Source organism: Amblyraja radiata, chromosome 9 (genome assembly GCF_010909765.2).
Source record: "Amblyraja radiata isolate CabotCenter1 chromosome 9, sAmbRad1.1.pri, whole genome shotgun sequence".
Classification (NCBI taxonomy): domain Eukaryota; kingdom Metazoa; phylum Chordata; class Chondrichthyes; order Rajiformes; family Rajidae; genus Amblyraja; species Amblyraja radiata.
In genome coordinates this window covers 53,014,635-53,035,984 of record NC_045964.1, presented here as the reverse complement: position 1 = coordinate 53,035,984, position 21,350 = coordinate 53,014,635, and the positions used below count along the sequence as shown (strand labels likewise).

The window sequence follows — 21,350 nt, the reverse complement described above, 5'->3', positions numbered from 1 at the left end:
TGGGTTTTCGACGGGTGTTCTGATTCCTTCCACACTCCAAAGACATACAGGTTGTAGGTTAATTGGCTTTAGTAAAAAAATTGTAAATTGTCCCTGGTGTGTAGGATAATGCTAGTGTTCAAGGTGATCGTATGTCGGGGCAAAGGGCAAAGTCTAAAGTCTAAAATCTATTACCAGTAAGTGTCGATATAATGCATTGATGTCCGTGCCTAATATATAACTATATACTAAATAATAATAATTTGCTCAATCTGGAAGGAAGATTCTTTACAACTGTGAACAATGAAAGAATAATTTGCCCAACTTCTATGCAGCATTCAGGAGGCAATCTTCAAACCAGGAGATATTTCTCCTCAAGGAAACAAAACTAGCACATCATCATTCAGCCAAACATTGAAACAAATCTGTACTTCACCAGGCACTTCAATCATGAGATTAGGTAGAGAGAACATGGACTTTTGAAACAAAAATCAAGTTTGATAAATTCCTGAGAGCGTTTTGAGGTTGTACGGAGCTGAAAGAACACTGGATGGATTTATTTGGATCTTCGGAAGGTTTTTGATGAGATTACACAAAATTAAAACACATGGGTATGAAGTGGCATAGATTGAGGGCTGGTTAAAATACACAATACAGTAATTTTAGGGTTGACAGCTTGTAATTAACAAGATGTTACAGGAATTAGTGCTGGTCCAAGGTGGTCAAAGTCAGTGTGAATGACTTGGATGAGGGGACCGAATGTAATGTAACAAAGCTTGCTGATGATTTAGTTTAGTTTAGAGCAGGGGCCTCCAAACTTGTATATTGTATATTCTTGGTCATCCATCCACACACTTGGCAAAGGCTTTGTTCTTTGTTGATGCGGTATTTAGATTTACATTATTTTAATAAAATCCCTCCAAAATGAGAATCCCACCCACTTGCATATTGAGTATGATTGATAGTACAGTTAGGTACTTCCCAGATTTTAAGAAAACAACATTTTCTTGCAGGCACGGTGTATAGAGAATTAGAAAATCGAGCACTGAGAATTGATTGGAGCCTCCGTCAGTAGAAAGTGGCCGTGGATCTGATTTGAGACCAAATTATCAGAGATCAATTCTGAAAGGTGTCAAATGAGTTCTTTGCAACTTACTATTTTCTTTACTGACTGGATATAGATGTTACAGAAGGGTCTCATCCCAAAACACCACCTACCCATCTCCAGAGATGCTGCTGAGGTACTTCAGCACTTTGTGTCCTTTTATAGATGTTACATCCTGATGTGACATTTTGTGGATGTCAACTAGTGCAAAAAATAGAACATTCCCAAATGATAGAAGAAGAACTGTACAGGGGATTGGTCACATGTTTGGTGGACAACACAGTAAACTGTAGCATATTGCATGTTGGCAGGTCAAATGCTTAGCCTAGTTACGCTGCTAGAGTCATGGAGCCATACAGCACGAAAACTGTCCCTTCAGCCCAACTCATCCATGCTGACCAAGATGCCTATCAAAGCTGTTCCAGGAGTACGGTGGGACAGTGGTAGAGTTGCTGCCATAGAGCGCCAGAAACAAGGTTCAATCCTGACTACGGATGCTGTCTCTACAGAGTTTATACATTCTCCTCATTACCTGTGTGGATTTTATTTGGTTTTCTCCCACAAAGACTTACAGGTTTGCAGGTTAATTGGCTTGAGTTAAAAATAAAAGTAAATTGTCCCTAGTATGTAGGATAATGCTTGTGTACGAGGATCGCTGGTCAGCATGGACTCGGTGGGCCAAAGGGCTTGTTTCTGCGCTGTATCTCTGAAACGAACGTGGATCCAAAGTGTTCTCCAGTTCTAGACACTCCTGCCCCGTGGAGGAGGATCATACACGGCAGTTTCCATCTTTCACCGTGGCATCTTGCAATGTTATGTCACATTTTTCAGCCTCTCCCAGGATATTATAATGTGGGCAGTGATTGACTTCAAAACTATGTAGGACTAGCCAACTGGTCTCTCTTTCTGGGCAGGTCAGTGGTGCAGCAGACAGTGCTGCCGTTGCAGAGCTTCAATTATTAACTGCTCCAGATTCCTCCCACATCCTAAAGATATGCTGGTCGGTAGATCAACTGGCCACTTTAAGTCGCCCATGATATAGAAGGGATGCAGTGGCTGGAGAATCAGGGAGAGTTGAAGTTCAGTCAAAGAGAGTAGGTTATCAGGAAATTAGGAAATAAAGGATTGAAATAATTGCTTTGAGAGCCAGCATGGACTCTAAGGGCCAAATGGCCTCCGCCAATGATATTATATGTACGGAAACTAGCCATTGTGAATGTTTTATGAATTTGCACACAATATGTGGGTGACATTGGCAAAGCTCCCAATACCCAAACACCCCTTAAACTGCGTGGCCATCCCAAAACACATGGATGTGTCTGGAATTACATAGAGGCCAGACTGGATGGGATGGCAGGTTTCCAATAGAACGGCACCAGATGGGGTGTTATGACAAACCCGTGACTGCTTGTGCGGAGAGAAAGGGAAATGTGACAAATATGATTTTTTTTTACATTAGCTTGATACATCACAACTAGTCTGCTACAATAAACATATATCTCACTCACCGGGCGGCCTGTTGAGAGCCAAGTTTCGAAAGTGACTACCTTTGATCACTTCGACAGAGAGCCGTCCTGTTGTGGCGTTGTACGATAAGCCAACAAGTAGTTCTGGAACTCCACCATGTGAGAGAGATTGTGTTGATGAAGCACTGTCGCTGTGAGAGAAGGCAGACAGGCTGATCTGTGAATCTCCACCCTGTGCGAACATCAAAATGTTATTTTTCTTTAACCTACGATAGAACATAGAACATAGTACAGCACATAAACAGACCCATTATCCCACAATGCTTGTGGTGAACATGCTGCCTAGTTAAATTGATCTCATCCGCAAGTACATAATCCACATCGCTCTATACCCTGCACTTCCATGTGCCAATTCAAAGCCTCTTAAACACCACAATTGTATCTGTCTCCACCACCATCACTGGCAATGTGTCACAAACTCCCACCACTCTGTGTAAAAAACATGCCTCACACATCTCCAATAAACCTTTCACCTCTCACCTTATAGTTATGCCCTCCAGTGTTGAACATTTCCTCTCTGGGAAAAAGGTTCTGACTGTCTACCCTATCTGTGCTTCTCATCATTTTATATACTTCCATCACGTCTCCCTTCAACCTCTGATGTTTCCAGAGACCAACAAATCAGGAAACTAAAATGTTCTAAAATCACCAAGTCCTACCCTTTGAAAAAGGTGATTGCAAATTCCCTGGCAGTGATTGGACATAGTATTTTGTCAGCCGTGGCTTCCAAAGTCATATTGCGGATGGCATCACACACACCAATTCAGCAGAACGACCAGCGATATGCTTCTTGATGAGAAATGTAAGGCTTTTGCAAGGAGGTTGTGGGATAGCGGCTGTGGTTTTCCATCTGATTTAAAGAACGCTGTAGTACATTGATTGGAATATCCCAAGAAAATCATTCCGTGGATGAATTAGCACTTTACTTCTATTCTAGACATTATCTTTATGTTTCTGATTCTCATTTTGGATCCACTTTTACTCCAGTCCCATTTTCACTTCTGATTATTTATTCTCCTTTTTAGTTTTCTCTTTATTATAGACAGTAGACAATTGGTGCCGGAGCAGGCCATTCGGCCCTTCGCCATTCAATGTGATCATGGCTGATCATCCACAATCAGTACCCCGTTCCTGCCTTCTCCCCATATCCCCTGACTCCGCTATCTTTAAGAGCCTCATCTAGCTCTCTCTTGAAAGTATCAAGAGAACCGGCCTCCACCACCCTCTGAGGCAGAGAATTCCACAGACTCACAACTCTCTGTGTGAAAAACTCTCTGTCCACTTTCCTTTCAAAGGAAGAGGGAGACAGTGACAGACGTTGCTGCACAAGGTTGCTGGCTCCATGTCCCAGTGCAACTTGTGGGGAGAATGCGATTTGTGGAGCTTGGCAGTTCCGTTCTTTTCTTCCCTCCTCTCTCATTATATCCTCTGCCTCCAATTAGCCACAGAGCTTCTATGCTTCTCTTTTTTTTTAATCAATTCCCCACGCTTGGTTCTATTCTGACTCACTCACGATGTTATTCCTAACTTTACCTATTCAAAATGCTGCCCTGTTTTATTCCCTGTATCACCTCATTAGAGTCTGAAGAAGGGCCTTGACCTGCAACATCATCCATTCCTTCTCTCCAGAGATGCTGCCTGTCCCGCTGCGTTACTCCATGTGTCTATCTTCAGTTTCAACCAGCATCTGCTGTTCATTCCTATTCATTAGCTTAATTTTGCCTTGTCCTTGTATCCCAATAATGGGAGTTAGCCACAGATCCCGCAGCTTCGTCTATTGTGTTTATCCAACTCCCGTAACTATCAGCATTCAATTCCCTCAGGGATTCCGTAGAAAAAACTGAACTGGCTGAGCAGTGAGAGAAAGTCTGAAGAAGGGTCTCGACCCGAAACGTCAGCTATCCATGTTCTCCAGGGATGCTGCCCGGCCTGCTGAGCTACTCCAGCACTCTGTGTTCCTCAGGGATTCTGTATACTTTCAGAAACACAACTAATATAAAATAACTCAAAATAGGATGGCAATAGGCACTCTTCCCTAATTCATTCTCTCAGTGGGTGGAATGTTTATATTTTTGACTGTCGAGGATATGAATTTGATAAGTGGATAATTTGCAATTGCTTCAAATAAAATTGAAATTTGAAACTTGAAAATGGATCTGAATGAGAATGGAGACACTCTCGTCTTAAATATGCCATCTAATATTTATAGCACACAAATGTGAAACTCCTCAGAGTTATGCAACTGGTACAGTCTGTAAAATATTCTCACTCTCACACATGTGCCGGCTGACATAAACCAATGTGAATTCCAGATGAGAAAAATCTTTTGAAATATGAACCCCCAGCTTGTCTTTCAAATCATTTGAAAAACAACTGAGCAGTGACTGATGAAAGTGAAAGAAAAATATCCCACAAGTCCATTGGGAATGAATTGTGAAAATCTGGCTATGTTGTACACACTTGAACCCTCCTATAATTAGTTTATTTGTTCACTTTCTGCGGTAAAAATATTTTTAATCCCAGGCCCAAGTATTTGGAAATAGTTGATGCCTTTCATTCAGAAAGGACAAAAGGCAACTAAATGGATACTATCACTACCTTTTTTTTTCATTTTTGATTAAACCTCATTTTGGACCTTAGAAATACAGCTTGCTAAGAGAAAAAAAAAGTGGGAAAATTCATTGATAACACTTGTGAGGAAAAGGAAATCCCATTCATTGATATAGCAGTCACAATAAACAAGTCATAAAATGAACACAAAGAGAGGTGCCACCTTTAGATACTAAATGGAAACATGTCAGATAAGTATAATGGGCCACTATGACCGTTCTCACTTGTACCTCTTAGAGAAATGTTGCAAACAATTTTGTACGCAACTGCGTGGGAGTAACTCTGTGGGCCAGACAGCATCCCCAAAGAACATGGATAGTCAGGACCCAGGGAGCAAGGGGGTGTGTGGCGGAGAAAGGGAGAGAGGATTGTTTGAGGTTTTCTAAAATTGGAGAATTCACAGCTCATACCATTGGGTTGTCAGCTACTCAAGTGGAATGCGAGGAGCTGTGGCTCCAGTTTGGTTGTGGCCTCACTCCACTAACAGAGGAGGCCCAGGACAGAGAGTTCTGCACAGGAGTGGGAAGCAGAGATATAATGATCAGCTACCGGGAGATCTGGTAGGCCTTGGCGGACAGAGTGCAAGTGTTCAGCAAAGCTGTCGTCAAGCCTATGCTTGGTCTCACCGATGTACAGGAGGGTAGTAGGGGAACACCGGATGCAGTGGATGAGGTTAGAGGATATACACAAATAAAAATGCTTTTCCTACAAATTTTACTAGAAACGGAATCAACTTGTTAATGATAGGACCGCACATAGAGTTTAAGTTTAACTTGAAACGCCTTCTCTACCCTTGCCTTCCTCTCCTTCCTACTCTTGGAGGATAGTGTCACAATTCAAGGAACCCTCATTTTTACCTTTCCACTTGTGCCGCTCAGTATAAATCCATACAGTACTTCAGTTTGACGATTGTATTTATGTATGGGATATATGATCTGTTTTGATACCTCTGAACATTGGTACATACACATGACAACAATAAGCCTAAACCGAAATCCAACTACTGGATTTAGAATACAGCATTGGAATCCAGGAATGCTTTACTCCAGCATTTTGTTTCTACCATGCTTTACTAATAGAAGGCTAAAAGGGAAAGAAGTGATTTAACTGTTGCTAATGTTGATGAAGGTATGCCTACAGAATCTACTAAGATAAATTGCAAAAGAATAAAGAGTTGATCAGAACGGGTGTCAATGGTTATGGGGGAGAAGGCAGGAAAATGGGATTAGGAGGCAGAGATCAGCCATGATTGAACGGTGGAGTAGATTCGATGGGCCAAATGGCCTAATTCTACTCCTATCCCTTGTGAACTTGTGAAATGAGGAAGATATATTTTTATGCATGTTTTACACACAGATTTGCTATCTTGAATACATGCACTCCTTGAGAAGGGTACTGGAAACAGACTCAACAGCAACCAGCAAAAGGCATCTAGATAAGTTGTTGAAAAAGAAAGATTGAAGAGGATGTTGGGCAAGAGCAGTAATGTGGGAAGGCTCTTTTAAAGAGTGACATGGCACTTTGGGTAAAATAGGCCCTTACTTGCTGTGCGATTCTATGTCACCAACCATCTCTGATTAAGTACACCGATGTGGACATTTCGGCCGTTGGTAATAACTGTACTTACACTCATGTTACTCCTTGGCTCCAGGAGTAGGGGCACTTCCATTTCCCCCTCTTGATTCAGATTCTTGAGGTGAAACACTTTCTCTCCCATCATTCTCACCCGATTCATCTTCCTCACGGCATACAGCCGGAACCGCAGAGCAGAACAATGGAGCTCCTCTGGCGGCAACTTGTGAAACCTTAAGGTCTCGTTGAAGACGGGCTCTTTTCCCCGCTGGATGTTGGTTTTGGAGCGTTGCTTCTTGCTGGGCAGGAGGACTGCATGTACCTGCCATGAGCTCGCTCCACTCCTGTCCTTGGCTGGGATGTCTTTCGCAGTGATTATCGTGACGTCCAGTTTGTGGTCGGAGGGTTTGTAATTGAAAATGACGAAGAGGTCTCCACATTTTGAAATTGGTCCAGTTGGCTCCTGCTGCTGTTGAGGGGCTGCAGGCTTGTCATCTGCCTCCTAAAGATGATTAAAGTCCTGGTTAACGCACATCTCAGTTACTAACTGTATCCACGTTGTCCCCACATTTATTATGAGGTTACAATCCAATATACAAGGCTGTACTGAAATAGCATTTAAATTGTTTGCTCCCTTATTTCAAAGCATTGTAGCATCTGCATTAAAGCATAAGCCTATAAGGGCAGCACAGTGGTGCAGCGGTAGAGTTGCTTCCTTACAGCGCCAGAGACTAAAGGTTTGATCCTGATCAAGGGGTCCCGTCTGTATGGAGTTGTACATTCTCCCCGTAATCGTGTGGGTTTTCCCTGGGTGTTCGGGTTTCTTCCCACACGTCTAAGACATACAGGTTTGTAGCTTAATTGGCTTCGTAACATTTTTAATTGTCACTAGTGTATGTAGGATAGTGTCAATGTGTGGGAATCGCTGGTCGCCACGGACATGGTGGGCCGAAGGGCCTGTTTCCACTCTGCATCTCTAAACTAATCTAAACAAACCTAAATATAAAATGTGTAGCTCTCGAATTAAATGCATCAAACAAGGCCCAGAGGAAGGGTGTAGGTTTGACCTGCAGTCAATGGTAGGTTAACTGATACAGCCGGAGTGACTGTAGGGAATGCTGCAAAGGACCATCCATCAGAATCGCATGTGGCCTAATTTCACATACCGCACATGGTTTCACAGGGAAGGCTAAAGGAGCAAGACATCAAAATTATTTGGCATCACCTCAGCTTTAGCCCATGCCCTATCCCCCCCCCCCCCCCCCCTTCCACATAAGGCTCACAACAGAGATCGACAGAGAAATGAAACTGATACCGGTTTCAAATCGATCTCCATTCACAAATGGTGCCTAAATGGATGAAGCAAAGCAGTAAAATACCAGGAAATGAAAAAAAAACATGTTTTTCTAAAGCGCCCGTCATAATTTCAGGACATCCTAAAGCACTTTATACGTAACGAAATATCTTGTAGAAATCAAGTTCCGGTTGCAATATAGGATGCACAACTGCTAGCTTGTGCACAGTAAAGTCGTTGAAGCAGCTGCATGATAACAGCTAGAGAGATATTAATTGATCGGATCATCAGGAAAAACCTCAACTCCTCTCTGAACTCAGGGCACTAGGTTCTTTTATGTCCATCTGCTAGGGAAGACCAAAAAGCCTTGGGTTCATGCCTTATCTGGAAGGTAACTGTGAACTAAACTGGCAGAAATGCTCTAGAATATCAGCTGAGTTTTCCCAGCTCAAACTTCAGGGTTGGAAGCCAGTGTGTTACCAATTGGCACAATGGTGGCGGAAACAGAAGACAATGAACTAATACAGAAATAGAGTCCTACAGTGTGGAAACAGGCCCTTCGGCAAAACTTGCCCACACCGACCAACTCTATACTAGTTCCACCTGCTTGCATTTGGCCCACATCTCTCTAAACCTGTCCTATCCATGTACCTGTCTAATGTTTCTTAAACATTGTGATAGTACCTGCCTCAAGAGGGAGAGTCTAGGAACAGAGACCATAGCCTCAGAATAAAAGGACGTACCTTTAGAAAGGAGAGGAGAAGGAATGTATTTCATCAGAGGGTGGTGAATCAGTGGAATTCATTTCCGCAGACGGCTGTGGAAGCCAAGTCAATAAATATTTTTAAAGTAGAGATTGACAGATTCTTGATTAGTGTGGGTGTCAGGGGTTATGGGGTGAAGGCCGGAGAATGGGGTGGAGAGTGAAAGATAGATCAGCCATGATTGAATGGTGTAGTGGACTTGATGGGCCGAATGGCCTAATTCTGCTTCCACAACTTATGAACTTTGAACTCAACTACCTCCTCTGGCAGCTCGTTCCATACACCCACCACCCTTTGTGTGAATGTGTTGCAAAGCTTTGAAATCCTTGCAGGACAAATTGAAGAGGGGTAAAACCTAGAATAAAGTATCTGAAACTCACTCTCGTGCCTCTTTGCGACATTTGATGAGAGGAAGCCTTCACGTCATTTTCCTCTGGCTTCGACTCAAAAGCCAAGCAAGGAGAGAGAGCCAGCATAATGTGGCAGCTTTTAAATCACAGCTCAATATTAACTTCAGCCTCCGCCAATAGTTCAGTGCATTTAAAGCCTCAGTCATAGAATGATGCTTCTACAACTGGGTCCAATTTGCTATTGTTCATTTTCTGGACACGGGATCAAGGTGCTTTTCGGTATCAAAAGATGAAGAATTCATCCTTTGTGCGTTTAAAAAAAAAACTACTGCTTCCACTACAAGGATCAAGAATCAGTCCCTATAAATAGGTTTATCAAAGTAATTAGCCCAAGAGCCTTAGAATGGCATCCAGTTACCGAATCAGGGCATTAAACATGTGAAGGCTGCTTGACAGAAGGGAAAAAAAAATGTGATCAAATATCACATGAAAATAGGAACAGCTAATCCAGTGTATAGAGTTACATAGCTTTCCAACACATTTTAGAACTGTTAGATTAAGTATTACTTTGTTCACCAGTTCTCACACAGATTCATTCCCAGCCCCTTTCTTTGAAGCTGGAGACGGGGAAAAAGACATAATATTCTTCAAGTCAAAAAATTTAAAGAGAATGCTATTTGAATACAGTTATAAACAGTGGTCAAGTAATGCCCACACACCTGACATTTGGAGCTGCTGCAGTGGCCACCTTTTGGCCACCCAGTCTCCTTTCCCATTGGGACCATTGTAATCTACTGCCTCCTTTGGTCAATATGTTACAGGGAGCCTGCCTTTGGCTGCAGTGGTGCAGCAAGTCAGTCGGCTCCCCACTTGATCCCAGATCCCAGAGCCACCATGTTAGAGAGGGGGAAGGGTTCTGACTTGCAAATTGGAATTCAGGCAACTGGTTTGCTTTTGCAATGAACCAGCACAAGTGCCACAGGCGAAACAGCCTCCCTCTGTAAATAATGAGCTCATCCTTTCAGGAAAGAAGCAGCACGGAGATATGGAGAGATCCTCATACCCTGCTGAGACTAAGCTGTAGAGTAGGGTGCGACTAATAGAGATTGCCTTGCAGGCAAAAGGCACGCCATAGGAGTTAAATACATTCTCTCAACATATTTAATGTACATTTATGTAGTATCGTTGGCAGTAAAATTCATACTATAATTCAATTGATTTTTATGGTTAAAAATAAATATTTGATCTTTACATTTTCAATATCTATTATATTAAGGGAGATGGTGGAATAACAGAACAATGAAAAGGCAAAACACAAAAATCAAGATAGTTTTGTCTCTGCTCTCAATCACATCCCCACAGGGCAAAGCCACCTGTAGATGCTGCCGAATACTGGAGGTGAATTTAAAGTCTTTATTTAGCGGTATTTACAAAAGCATTGTGGGATCAGGACACTACTGCAAAGGCCAGCGTTTAATGACCTTCCCTTAACAATATGGTGGCAAGCCACCTTCATAAACCACTGCATTACTCTTGGTGAAGATACTGCCACATTGTAGTTGGAGAGGAAGTTCCAGGACTAGACCAAATTAAGGTAGTTTGCGATTTGGAGAGAAACCTCCAGGCTGTTGTACCTATTGCCCTAGCCCTATGGTGGAGGGGTTATTGGTTTGGCAGCTGCTGTCAGAGTAGCCTAGGTGAGTTACAGAGTGCATTTGGTGCATGATATACAATGCAGACACTGTGCATGAGTAGTACACAGTAGAGCAGCACAGTGGCACAGCAGTAGAGTTGCTGCCTTACAGCGCCAGAGACCCAGGTTCGATCCTGACTACGGGTGCTGTCTGTTTTGAGTTTGCACATTCTCCCTGTGACACTGTGAGTTTTCTCTGGATGCTCCGGTTTCGTCTCACATTCCAAAGACATGTAGGTTTGTAGCTTAATCTCCTTCTGTAAATTGCCCCTAGTGTGTAGGATGCAAACTGGTGTAATCTAGAACTAGTGCACGGGTGATCGATGGAACATAGCACAGTACAGCACAGGAACAGCCCACATGTTTATGCTGGACAAGGTGCCAGGATGAACTGATCTCATCTGCCTGTACATGATCCATATCCCTATATTCACTGCACTTCCATGTCCCTATCTAAAAGCATTTAAGTTAACTATCGTATCTGCCTCCACCACCACCCATGGCAATGCATTTCATTAAACTTTTCCCCTCTCAACATATCTCTATGCCCTCTAGTCTTGGACATTTTCACTCTGGGAAAAAGGTTCTGACTATCTACCCAATCTTTGCCTCTCACAATTTTATTTACCATCTCAGTTGATATTCCTCCATGTGGAACAACAAGAAAACACAATTAAAAAAATGTTTTCCAGAATTTCATGGATATTTCTGTATCCCATATGGACAATAGGAAAATGACTGCTATAGGACTATACTGACTACATACAAATATTGTTAATAAGGATTTAATTCATTAGCTGGGGCTCAATTTTTCCATGGGAAGGAAAGAAAAATGCCATATTCAGAATTTAAACTATCTGAAGTAAATTATTGTATTCTCTTTCTTTTTAGCTTTGCTTCACAATTGTTTTGCATTGCACATGGTTTTAAACCAGTCAGCAAAAGAAAGGATAGTTGTTCTTCAGATTAACATTTCAGCACAGTTTCACGACACCCACTTGGTAGATACCAAAGTGGGATAATACAGGACTAGTGCGAATGGGTGTGTGTGGACTTGGTGGGCCGAAGGGCCTGTTTCCATTCTGTATTTCTAAACTAAACTGGTAATAGTGTGACAGACTACCAGAATATTCAACCTTGTCATTTATCATTGCGTCAGTGCAGATAGTCATTACCGGTGTTCTGGCTGAAGAAACACAAACAAAATAAAGAAGAAATAAATTAAATTGTTAAAAAAGAACACACCGGCTTAAAGCCAATTAAGTTAATGCAACCCTCTAATTTGCTTTGTCCAAATAATGAAAGTGGTCACTGACAATGAAATTTAATTTAGTTTAGTTTAGTTTAGTTTAGAGATACAGCGTGGACACAGGCACGTCAACCCGCTGTGTCTGCGCCGACCATTGATCATCCGTATACTAGTTCTATGTATCAACTGCTTTGCATCCTACACACTAGGGGCAATTTACAGAAGCCAACTAAATTACAAACCTGCACGTCTTTGGAGTGTGTGAGGAAACTGGAGCACCCGAAAAAAAAACCCACGTGGGGAGAGTGTACAAATTACGCAAAGACAGCACCTGTAGTCTGGATCGAACCCGGGTCTCTGGCGCTGTAAGACAGCAACTCTGCTGCTGCATCACCGTGTCACCCACGTATGAGATACGAGATATGATTATTCCCCAAAAAGAGTACAATGTTGAGGTATTACCTCTGGAGTCCAAGCCGGGGAACTATCAGTCTGGTCATTTCCATCATAGGCCTGGTTATCAAAGTTCGACTCTTGATCCGGAGGAGGCTCTGTTTGCTGCACCCTGTCGTTATTGACTGGAAATCCAGCTGCTTCATCAGAGGTCTTTGGATGTTCGGCTCCATCCTCAAATCCAGCGGCTGAGATCATAGACAATGCATCTTCTTCATTAGAGCAATTATCTTGGAAGCTAAACTGATTCTGTTTATCTGCGTCAAAACAAGTAAACGTGGACAATATTTTTAAAGCATGGAGAAGGCATGTTAGTCTGTGAACACTAACATACATAAGAATATAGCTCTCAATCACTTACAGCTGATAAAAAACATGGAGAATGAAAGTTAATAAAGACCTTGCTTTAACATTTGTAGGAAGTTCCAATTATTCAATAAGGTATTTTATCTCAAGGCACAATGCATTTAGACAGAAGAATTTGTTACCATACATAAATGGGACTATTACTCTTGATGCTTAATATTACTGGTTATATTTAATGCAGTCCATCCTTTATTTGTGTCCTTTTGTAAAGTTAAATAGGGTCATTACTGAAAAGCACTGGAATAACTTAAAAAAACCCATGAAAACACATTCAAGTTTGCAAGCTGCAAAAGAAACTAGCAAAGTATCGAGAAAATGGTGTGGCCTTGTGATGATATTACAAGTCATGCGTGGTACCTTCAACGTCAGAGGCCTCGCTGCTGAACTCTTCACGATTTGAAGGTAAACGATTAAATTTCTGCCTACGCTCTAAACCCGCCCGTGTCACCTTCTCTGACACTGTCGATCGGAAACTCTGGGACCTCGACACAGAGAATTCAAACTGCTTGATCACATCTTCATCGCTGTCTGTGGATGTCGTCAGCTCCTGATCATCCCCATAACTGTCCACTGGGGAGAGAAAGAGAATATAGCCCTTGGACATCTTTGCAATAGAAGGACTTTTTTCCTGTTGATAGTTAGGCACACAGTACAAAAGCTTTCACTGTACCTCAGTATACATCAAAATAAAAACTAAACTAAACTAAGAGAGGCCACTGCAATCTCACAACATTTGATGCTTCTTGTGATACTTTACACAAAGGGTTCTGCGATTCTTGCCCAAAGGAAACATCCTCCCTGCATTCAGTCTATCCCCCCAGTTCCCATACTTTAACATCATTAAATTGTTAGAATTGTTCACGGTCCAATGACATCCCCTCTCACTATTCTAAACCCCATGAATACAGCAGAGCGAACCCATTCTCTCCTCTAGTGGCAATCCTGGCATCACATGAATCAATCTGGTGAGCCGTTGTTGCATTTCTCAATAGCAAGTACATCCTTTATTTGGTAAGGGCTCCACAACTCCAGATAATACTCCAGGTGTGGCCTCACCATGGCCCTGTATAATTGTATCATGACATCCTACACCCAAAACGTCTTGTGCAGGTCAATGTATTATATGTCTTCTTCATTGTTTGATCTTTCATGACTGCAGTACAAGGGCATCCAAACTCCGTTTATCAATGTTTCCCAATCTACCACCACCTTCACTGCCTTTTAGTTTCTCTTAACCAAATTGGTTAATAAAAACAATTGTTTAAGATTTTTTTCACATATATTAACATTGTACTGCATATGCCATGCATTTACCCCATTCTCATAAGCTCTAGGGGCAGAATTAGGCCATTCGACCAATCAAGTCAACTCCGCCATTGAATCATGGCTGATCTATCTTTCCCTCTCAACCCCATTCTCCTCCCTTCTCCTCATAACCCCTGACACCGTTACTAATCAAGACTGTCAATATCCGCCTTAAAAGTATTAATTGACTTGGCCTCCACAGCTGTCTATGGCAATGAATTATTTTTAGCCTCTGTGCATCTTCCTCACAATCTACCCAGTTTCAAACCAACATGGCCTCTAAAGATCAACATCCATGTTGCTCTTGCCGATGTTAGGAAACATTTCATTTCTTTTGGCAAGCAACTGCCTTGCCAGGAATTATGTTTGCCCTCATATCACTTCTGGTAAAGAGGTAGATTGGAGAACCAAGATTGGCAAATTCCCATTGATCTGATATTCACCCTAATACTTTTTTCCTTCTTAGACCATATATAGTTATGGGGTTAATGAATTAGCAACTGAGCCACCAATACTCAATTGCAATCCTGGGCTCTGACTAAGTTCATAGCTTGTACTGCAACTCCCTAGTTCCCATACTTTACCTTCATTAAACTATAATCGGCCCACAAGACCGGGGCCACCGGTCCTTTGAAGTAAGCAGGTGCTTCCTCATTGACATCGCTTGCATTTGGATATCCTCTGAAAATTTCAAGTGCCTTCGCTTTTACTCCATGGTTAATTAATAGCTAATAAATTATTGTTTATTGTGCAAAATGAGTTTCGGGTTTGTTTCCTCATTAAAGTCAAAATTAAATTGTAACAATCTCAGTAGCTATCTCTGTGATGACATTCAAACAGACGCCTCCCAAGCCACATGATTCCTTAGGGTTTCCTGCTAGTTATTCCCATAACCTCATCATCACACTGCCTGGAAACTGGCCAATAATTCCCAAACATTTAATTGTGCCAATCTCTTTCTTTAAATCTAAATAAACAACACATGCTATTTCAACCTTAACAACTGGATCAAATGTTATGCTTCAAAATAATGAATTTAAGAGCTGCCAAAAATGACGTTGTACATATAACACCCTGCTCAGCCTCCCATTAATCTATATCCTCCAGACTCTCACTGTACTCTCAAATCATTCCCTTGCATTCAATGTGGGACTTGTAGATTGAAGATCAATCACCAGCCCATGATGTGAACACAAGGGTTATGCTTGCTATGTTTCAGTCCTATGACAGCTGCTTTGTGTCCAACAAGTGCTGGAAAATATCAGCTGACTGCCAACTTCCTTCGTCAACTGAGAGGCGGGATCATTGGGCTTATTTAACTTTTCCATCCGTAACCTCGTTCATTCTTGCTCAAAGCCAGAAGCCCACTCCCATTCAAGATAGCCAACTCAAGTCTTCAAGCCATGTTTATTGCCCCACATTTCCAGGACATTTCCATCTTTAGTTTAAGGATAGAGCACGGAAACAGGCCCTTCGGCCCACCGAGTCCGCACTGACCAGCGATTCCCGTATACCAACACGACCCTGCACACTAGGGACAATTTACAATCTTTACCAAAACCAATTAACCTACAAACCTGCACGTCTTTGGAATGTAGGAGGAAACATCTAATCACAAGGAATATTTTCTATTTAATATTTCCTTAATTTGCCCCAATCACACTGGTTTTATCTTTTTATTTTCTATTTTTGTAAGTTAAATTGTTTGCAGCCTTTGCTTTCATCGGTTTTATTTTCAAATTCATTCACATTCCCTTTGCAACCTTCAATTTAACAATGTTACAATACTGTATGATGATTTTTTTTTAACCTGCCTCATATTCGTGGAATAACATCAAATTTAGGTGCAACTTCACTGCAGGACAGCTGGTGATTCTGGACATTACTTGTTGAGTTTACACCATGTTGCAAACACCCACTCAGAAGTACAGAAAGGAGTTAACCAACCTGACCCATGCTTCAGATGGATACGCTCAATCAGGATCAAGCAGCAAAATGATTCTATGAGTATTGATAGAAACTACTGAGTCCCTGTCAACACTATTTTGTCCTACAGAGTGTTTAAGTAGTTGACGTGTTCATGATGCAGCTCTATAGGACTTTGGTTTGGTCACATTTGGAGTATCGTGTGCAGTTCCAGTCACCATATTACAGGAAAGATGTGGAGGCAATGCAGGGGTTGTAGAGGCAGCTTACCAGAATGCTGCCTGGAATAGAGGGTTTCGGCTGCAGGAATAGTTTGGATAGACTTGGATTGTTTTCCCTGGATTTTTGGAGGTTCGGGAGAGACTTGATAGAAGTATATAACATTTTGAGAGGCACAGATAGGGTAGACAGTCAAAACCTTTTTCCCAGGGAGGAAATGTCCAACACCAGAGGGCATAGCTATAAGGTGTGAGGGGGAAAGTAGTGGCGGCCTGGAACTCTTTGTCAAAGGTGGCAGTCGAGGCAAATATGATAGTGACTTATAACAGGCTTTTAGATAGGCACATGGAAGTGCAGGGAATAGAGGGATATGTGCAGGGAATAGAGGGATATGGATCATGTACAGTTCAGTATGATAACTTGACATCATGTTCGGCACAAACATTGTAGGCCGAAGGGCCCGATCCTGTGCTATACTGTTTTATGGTCTATGCTTTTGATCCTTCCTATCATCACTATTTCTTTCCAGTGAAAAGATTGTGCATATCAAAGTCAATGGATGACACTGGCTTGAACTGTAGTCACTGATGTTGTCTAGACAAACACTGCAATCCCACCAATAGCCAATTTGCAGTATTAGTTAATCTGATAGCATCAGATAAGGGAAGAAAATTGGCCTGGACAGTGGGATAGTTCCATTCTCTTCTTCAAGAAGCGAGCAATAGTGTCCATTTTGCTTTGGTGAGAATGCAAGGACACTGCCCTGCACATGCTTTGCCTTCCACATTAGGAAATCATGGGTCATTTCCTATAATGATGTTGAGATGAAATTCTTATGTTTTCAGCATTACATCTTAAAGAGTAACAGTGGGGCTGGTGACTCTCTGGGATACCGAACCACTGGCCTACAGATCATTAGGCCATCTCACTTTCTGCCACTTGACTCTGCTGAATGTTGTTTGCATTAGGGTATCAATCAGCAATGTGATTTCTGTGTTCTATTGCTGCTGCCAAACTCAGCATGTTGTTCTTGCCATGAGTTAGTGCCTCGGGTTTTACTGAACCAATCCTTTTCTCCCTCACAATCATCTTCTTTTCTCCATAGTCATTGTTATTTAGAAACATCTGCACAAAATGATGCTTCATTGAGCATCTGTCTACAGGATATCCCCAAGATAAGTATTTCACGGTAACTTGAGAGCCGGGTACCATGACTCGGGAAGCTGGAAGAAATAGATCATCTCCAACACATGGAGTTTCCTTTGCTAAGTGCACCAGCCTTCCCCGTCACCTCACCCTTTCACATGATCCTCCTGCAAACATACCCTTCCCCCATGCCATACTCCCCTCTTCACCACTTGCAACCTGATCTAATTCTGCAATGGTAAAACCCGAGGAAAGGATTTTATTCGTGCTTTGCGTGCAAGACTAATCCCGCTGTGCTTGGGAAATTTGTTCAATAGAATATCGCAGCAAAGGGCACATGGACAACACATGGCAATACTAGTCCATCGTGCGGCTCAGTTTCTTGGCCATCTATATTTACCAGTGGGGCCACGTCTGCTGTATAACAAGACAAAAATTAAGACTTGAAATGTAAATAAACTACTTGAACGTTGCCTATTTGTGAGGTCTCCACATTCTTGGAATCCTTTAGTGCCTTGAAGCCCATTTATTGCCTGACTATTATTCCTTAAATAACACAAAATTGCTCCGACATCGTTACATTTCTATTAAGATACCAGAAGCAGAAATATGAGACAGTGCTAGAAAGACTTGAACGACTTGCATTTGTGGTTGCCACGGCAACACCTGAATAGGGATTATTATTATCCTTCATTCTTTTGTCTTTCTGACAGTGAGTGAAACATTTTGAAGCCCTGTAGCCTCTCCATAAGTTGCACGTCTATGTTCAAGTATGCAGATGATTTCAAACAAAATTGCTTTTTGTGAACCCTTATCATACATCAACTGGTGCGTGGAACACAATGCTGCCCATGAGAGTTGATCTAACAATTTGCTTCCAAAATAAATTCTTAAATCCTTTGAATTTTGAATGTAATATCCCACGGAGATTATGACTTTAACTGAACTAGACAACGTAAGCAATTAGTTATTTTTGTCTCCAACACAGGTTTTAAAAAAAATGATGTACAGGAAAGAACTGCAGATGCTGGTTTAAATCGGAGCCAGACACAAAAAGCTGGAGTAACTCAATGGGACAGGCAGCATCTCTGGAGAGATGGAGTGGGTGGCGTTTCGGGTCGAGACCCTTCTTCAGACTGAAAAAGGGTCTCAACCTTTAAAAAAATATTGGAATGTTTAGTTTTCAACATTCTGTAGAGCTCAGAGAGTCACCTAACAAGTTACAGAGTCATAGAACACAGAAACAGGCCCTTCGGCCCAACCTGGCCATGCCGACCAAGGTGCCCCATCTACACTAGTCTCACCTGCCTGCCTTTGGCCCATATCCCTCTAAACCATTCCCTGACAGCTCAGTCCACATACCCACCATCCTCTGTGTGAAAAAGTTGCCCCTCAGGTTCCTCTTAAATCCTTTCCCCCTCACCTTAATCCTATGTCCTCTGGCTCTTGATTCCCCTCCCCTGGGTAAAAGACTCTCTGTGTTCACCCTATCTATTCCTAAACATATTCCTATCGCCATTATGATTCCTTTTGCTTTACCTTTTGCTTTCCTTTTTCTTTTTTCTATTTATTTTTGCCTGCATTGGAGGAGGCTGAGGGGTGGCCTCTTGGAGTCACATAAATGTTTGAGTCGGATAAATATGGTTGATCATAAAAATCTTTATCCGCCAGTGGAGGTATCAAAGTTGGCAGATTGTGAGCTTCTGGAAATCCCCATTAAAAAGTGAACGGGGCCTGGGCACGTTGATATTACTGCCCACTGATTTAAGTAAGATGCCAATATGGTTAAAGTGAAAGACTGGACAGAAGGCAATCACATGAAGACACATGGAACTGCAGCTGCTGGGATCTTGAGTAAAACACAAAGTGCTGGAGTAACTCAGCGAGTCAGGCAGCATCTTTTGAGGGAACATTGAGTATTGCAAAGGGTGCAGTCTTATCTCATTGACAACTGGTGCTGAAACGATATTGGGTAGGCCTTCACCGATTTGCTCCAGAAGGTGCCAATTAGAATCCCAGAGATGCATTAAATATCCTGAAAATTAAAGCTATCACCTTTCAGCCTCTGTGACGCCAAATCTCAATCCCGCATGGACAGATAAAAGTATGATGTGGTCGATTTTCTAGGCAATTTGTACTGCAATATATATATCGAAACAAAAAAAAAATATTTTAAAACATGCAATTGAGTATCAAACAAATGTCTAACTGAATATACAATTAGTGATTTAACAATGAATCTGGAATCCTTTACAAGATAATCACAAAGTTCAATTCTACTTTTGTTCTACCATTCTCTCATCTTTCTTTCCTTTTTCATTAATTTTCATCTATTTAATGGTCTTGCCAATGAATCCCTGCTGGTTTCCTGGAATCGTTCCTTGTTATTCCACTTGTATTCCCACTGAACATCCAGCACATTATTGCACTGTTCCCTGTACACCTCTGATCCCTTATTCCTTTGTAATGTTGGTGACAAACAAGACAATAAAGGCACCAAATAACAGTTCCAGTACATTTTGTAATTCTTTTTTTTATATTCCTATAAATATCTCTGCAATTCTAGAGTCTAGGCTGCCAATTAAATACTGAATTCAAGTGTTTTTTTTTTCACTAGAGCACCTGTTGCTTAGTTTATCTGGAAAGATAGCATCTTAAGCAATATTCTTGTCGCTAAGAAACCATCAGGAAAGTTGACTGAGTAACAGGAGTTCTATTAATTTTGCAGCATTGCCTCCCACAATGAAAGAACCAAATAACCAATTGTGAATTTACTGTACAGAGTAAATATCTTTTCTAAAAATCACACAAAATCAAACCTCTGCACGTTGCTGCAAAACAATTTTGGGATGCAATTCGTTGAAATAAATCCAAAATGGTTGATAGGCATTCTAGGTCAAAAACCTATGAACGCATGTTAAATTGCAAAGTCTTCCAAAGCTAACATTTTAAAATGTAACCTGCAAAGGTTGCATTTAAGTAAAAAATAATTTTATCAGGAACTGATAAATCTGATCAGAACTTTGTGATCGTCTTGTAAAGGATTCCAGATTCATTGTTAAATCACGAATTATATATTCAGTTAGACATTTGGTTAATACTCAATTGCATGTTTTATCAGGAAGATTGACAACACACACTACCAGATTCGTGGACAGTTTCATCCCAGCTGTTATCAGGCAACTGAATCATCCTACCACAACCAGAGAGCAGTGCTGAACTACTATCTACCTCTTTGATGACCCTCGGACTATCCTTGATCAGACTCTGCTGGCTTTGCCTTGCACTAAACGTTATAACCTTATCATGTATCTATACACCGTAAATGGATCGATTGTAATCATGTATCGTCTTTCTGCTGACTGGTTGGCATGCAACAAAAAGCTTTTCACTATACAGGTGACAATGAACGGAACTGAACTGACGACCTTATTTCGGCTAATACTCACACAGTATAAGCCCAGACCATGACTAAAATGTTGCATTCTAGTTTAGATATTTTAGTCACTATTAATTGACCTCAATAGGTCAGAAAGTCTAGCTCAATACTTTAACAGCATTTCTTTATTTGTCATTATTTTTCATTCCAACTTCTCTCCTTCCCAGAGCACAATAATTTGAAAGGCTGTATTTTGATTTACTTTGGGGTTTACATATACACTTAATTTGTCTGTCTAATTTTCCTACACTATAATCTATTCTTTACGCCTGACCTGCATCAGTACCATCATTTTCTCCCTGATTACTGTCCTTTGCATTCAAAAGACCCAATTATTTCAAAGTTCTCCATAAT

At 41.5% G+C, this 21,350-nt stretch overlaps 1 protein-coding gene across 7 annotated transcripts in view; it reads right to left on the bottom strand.

The window, feature by feature from the left end:
* syt16 (synaptotagmin 16) overlaps positions 1-21,350 on the bottom strand; it is a 125,718-nt gene that overhangs the window by 11,744 nt on the left and 92,624 nt on the right. For 5 of the 7 annotated variants that reach the window (XM_033027428.1, XM_033027434.1, XM_033027431.1 and 2 more), the window contains 4 exons: positions 13,319-13,531; positions 12,605-12,852; positions 6,848-7,294; positions 2,593-2,782 (listed from right to left, as the gene is read on the bottom strand). In XM_033027428.1, the coding sequence (XP_032883319.1) occupies positions 2,593-2,782; positions 6,848-7,294; positions 12,605-12,852; positions 13,319-13,531 (1,098 nt within the window). The remainder of the gene's footprint in view (positions 1-2,592; positions 2,783-6,847; positions 7,295-12,604; positions 12,853-13,318; positions 13,532-21,350) is intronic. The other 2 variants (XM_033027433.1, XM_033027435.1) reach the window with 1 other exon arrangement.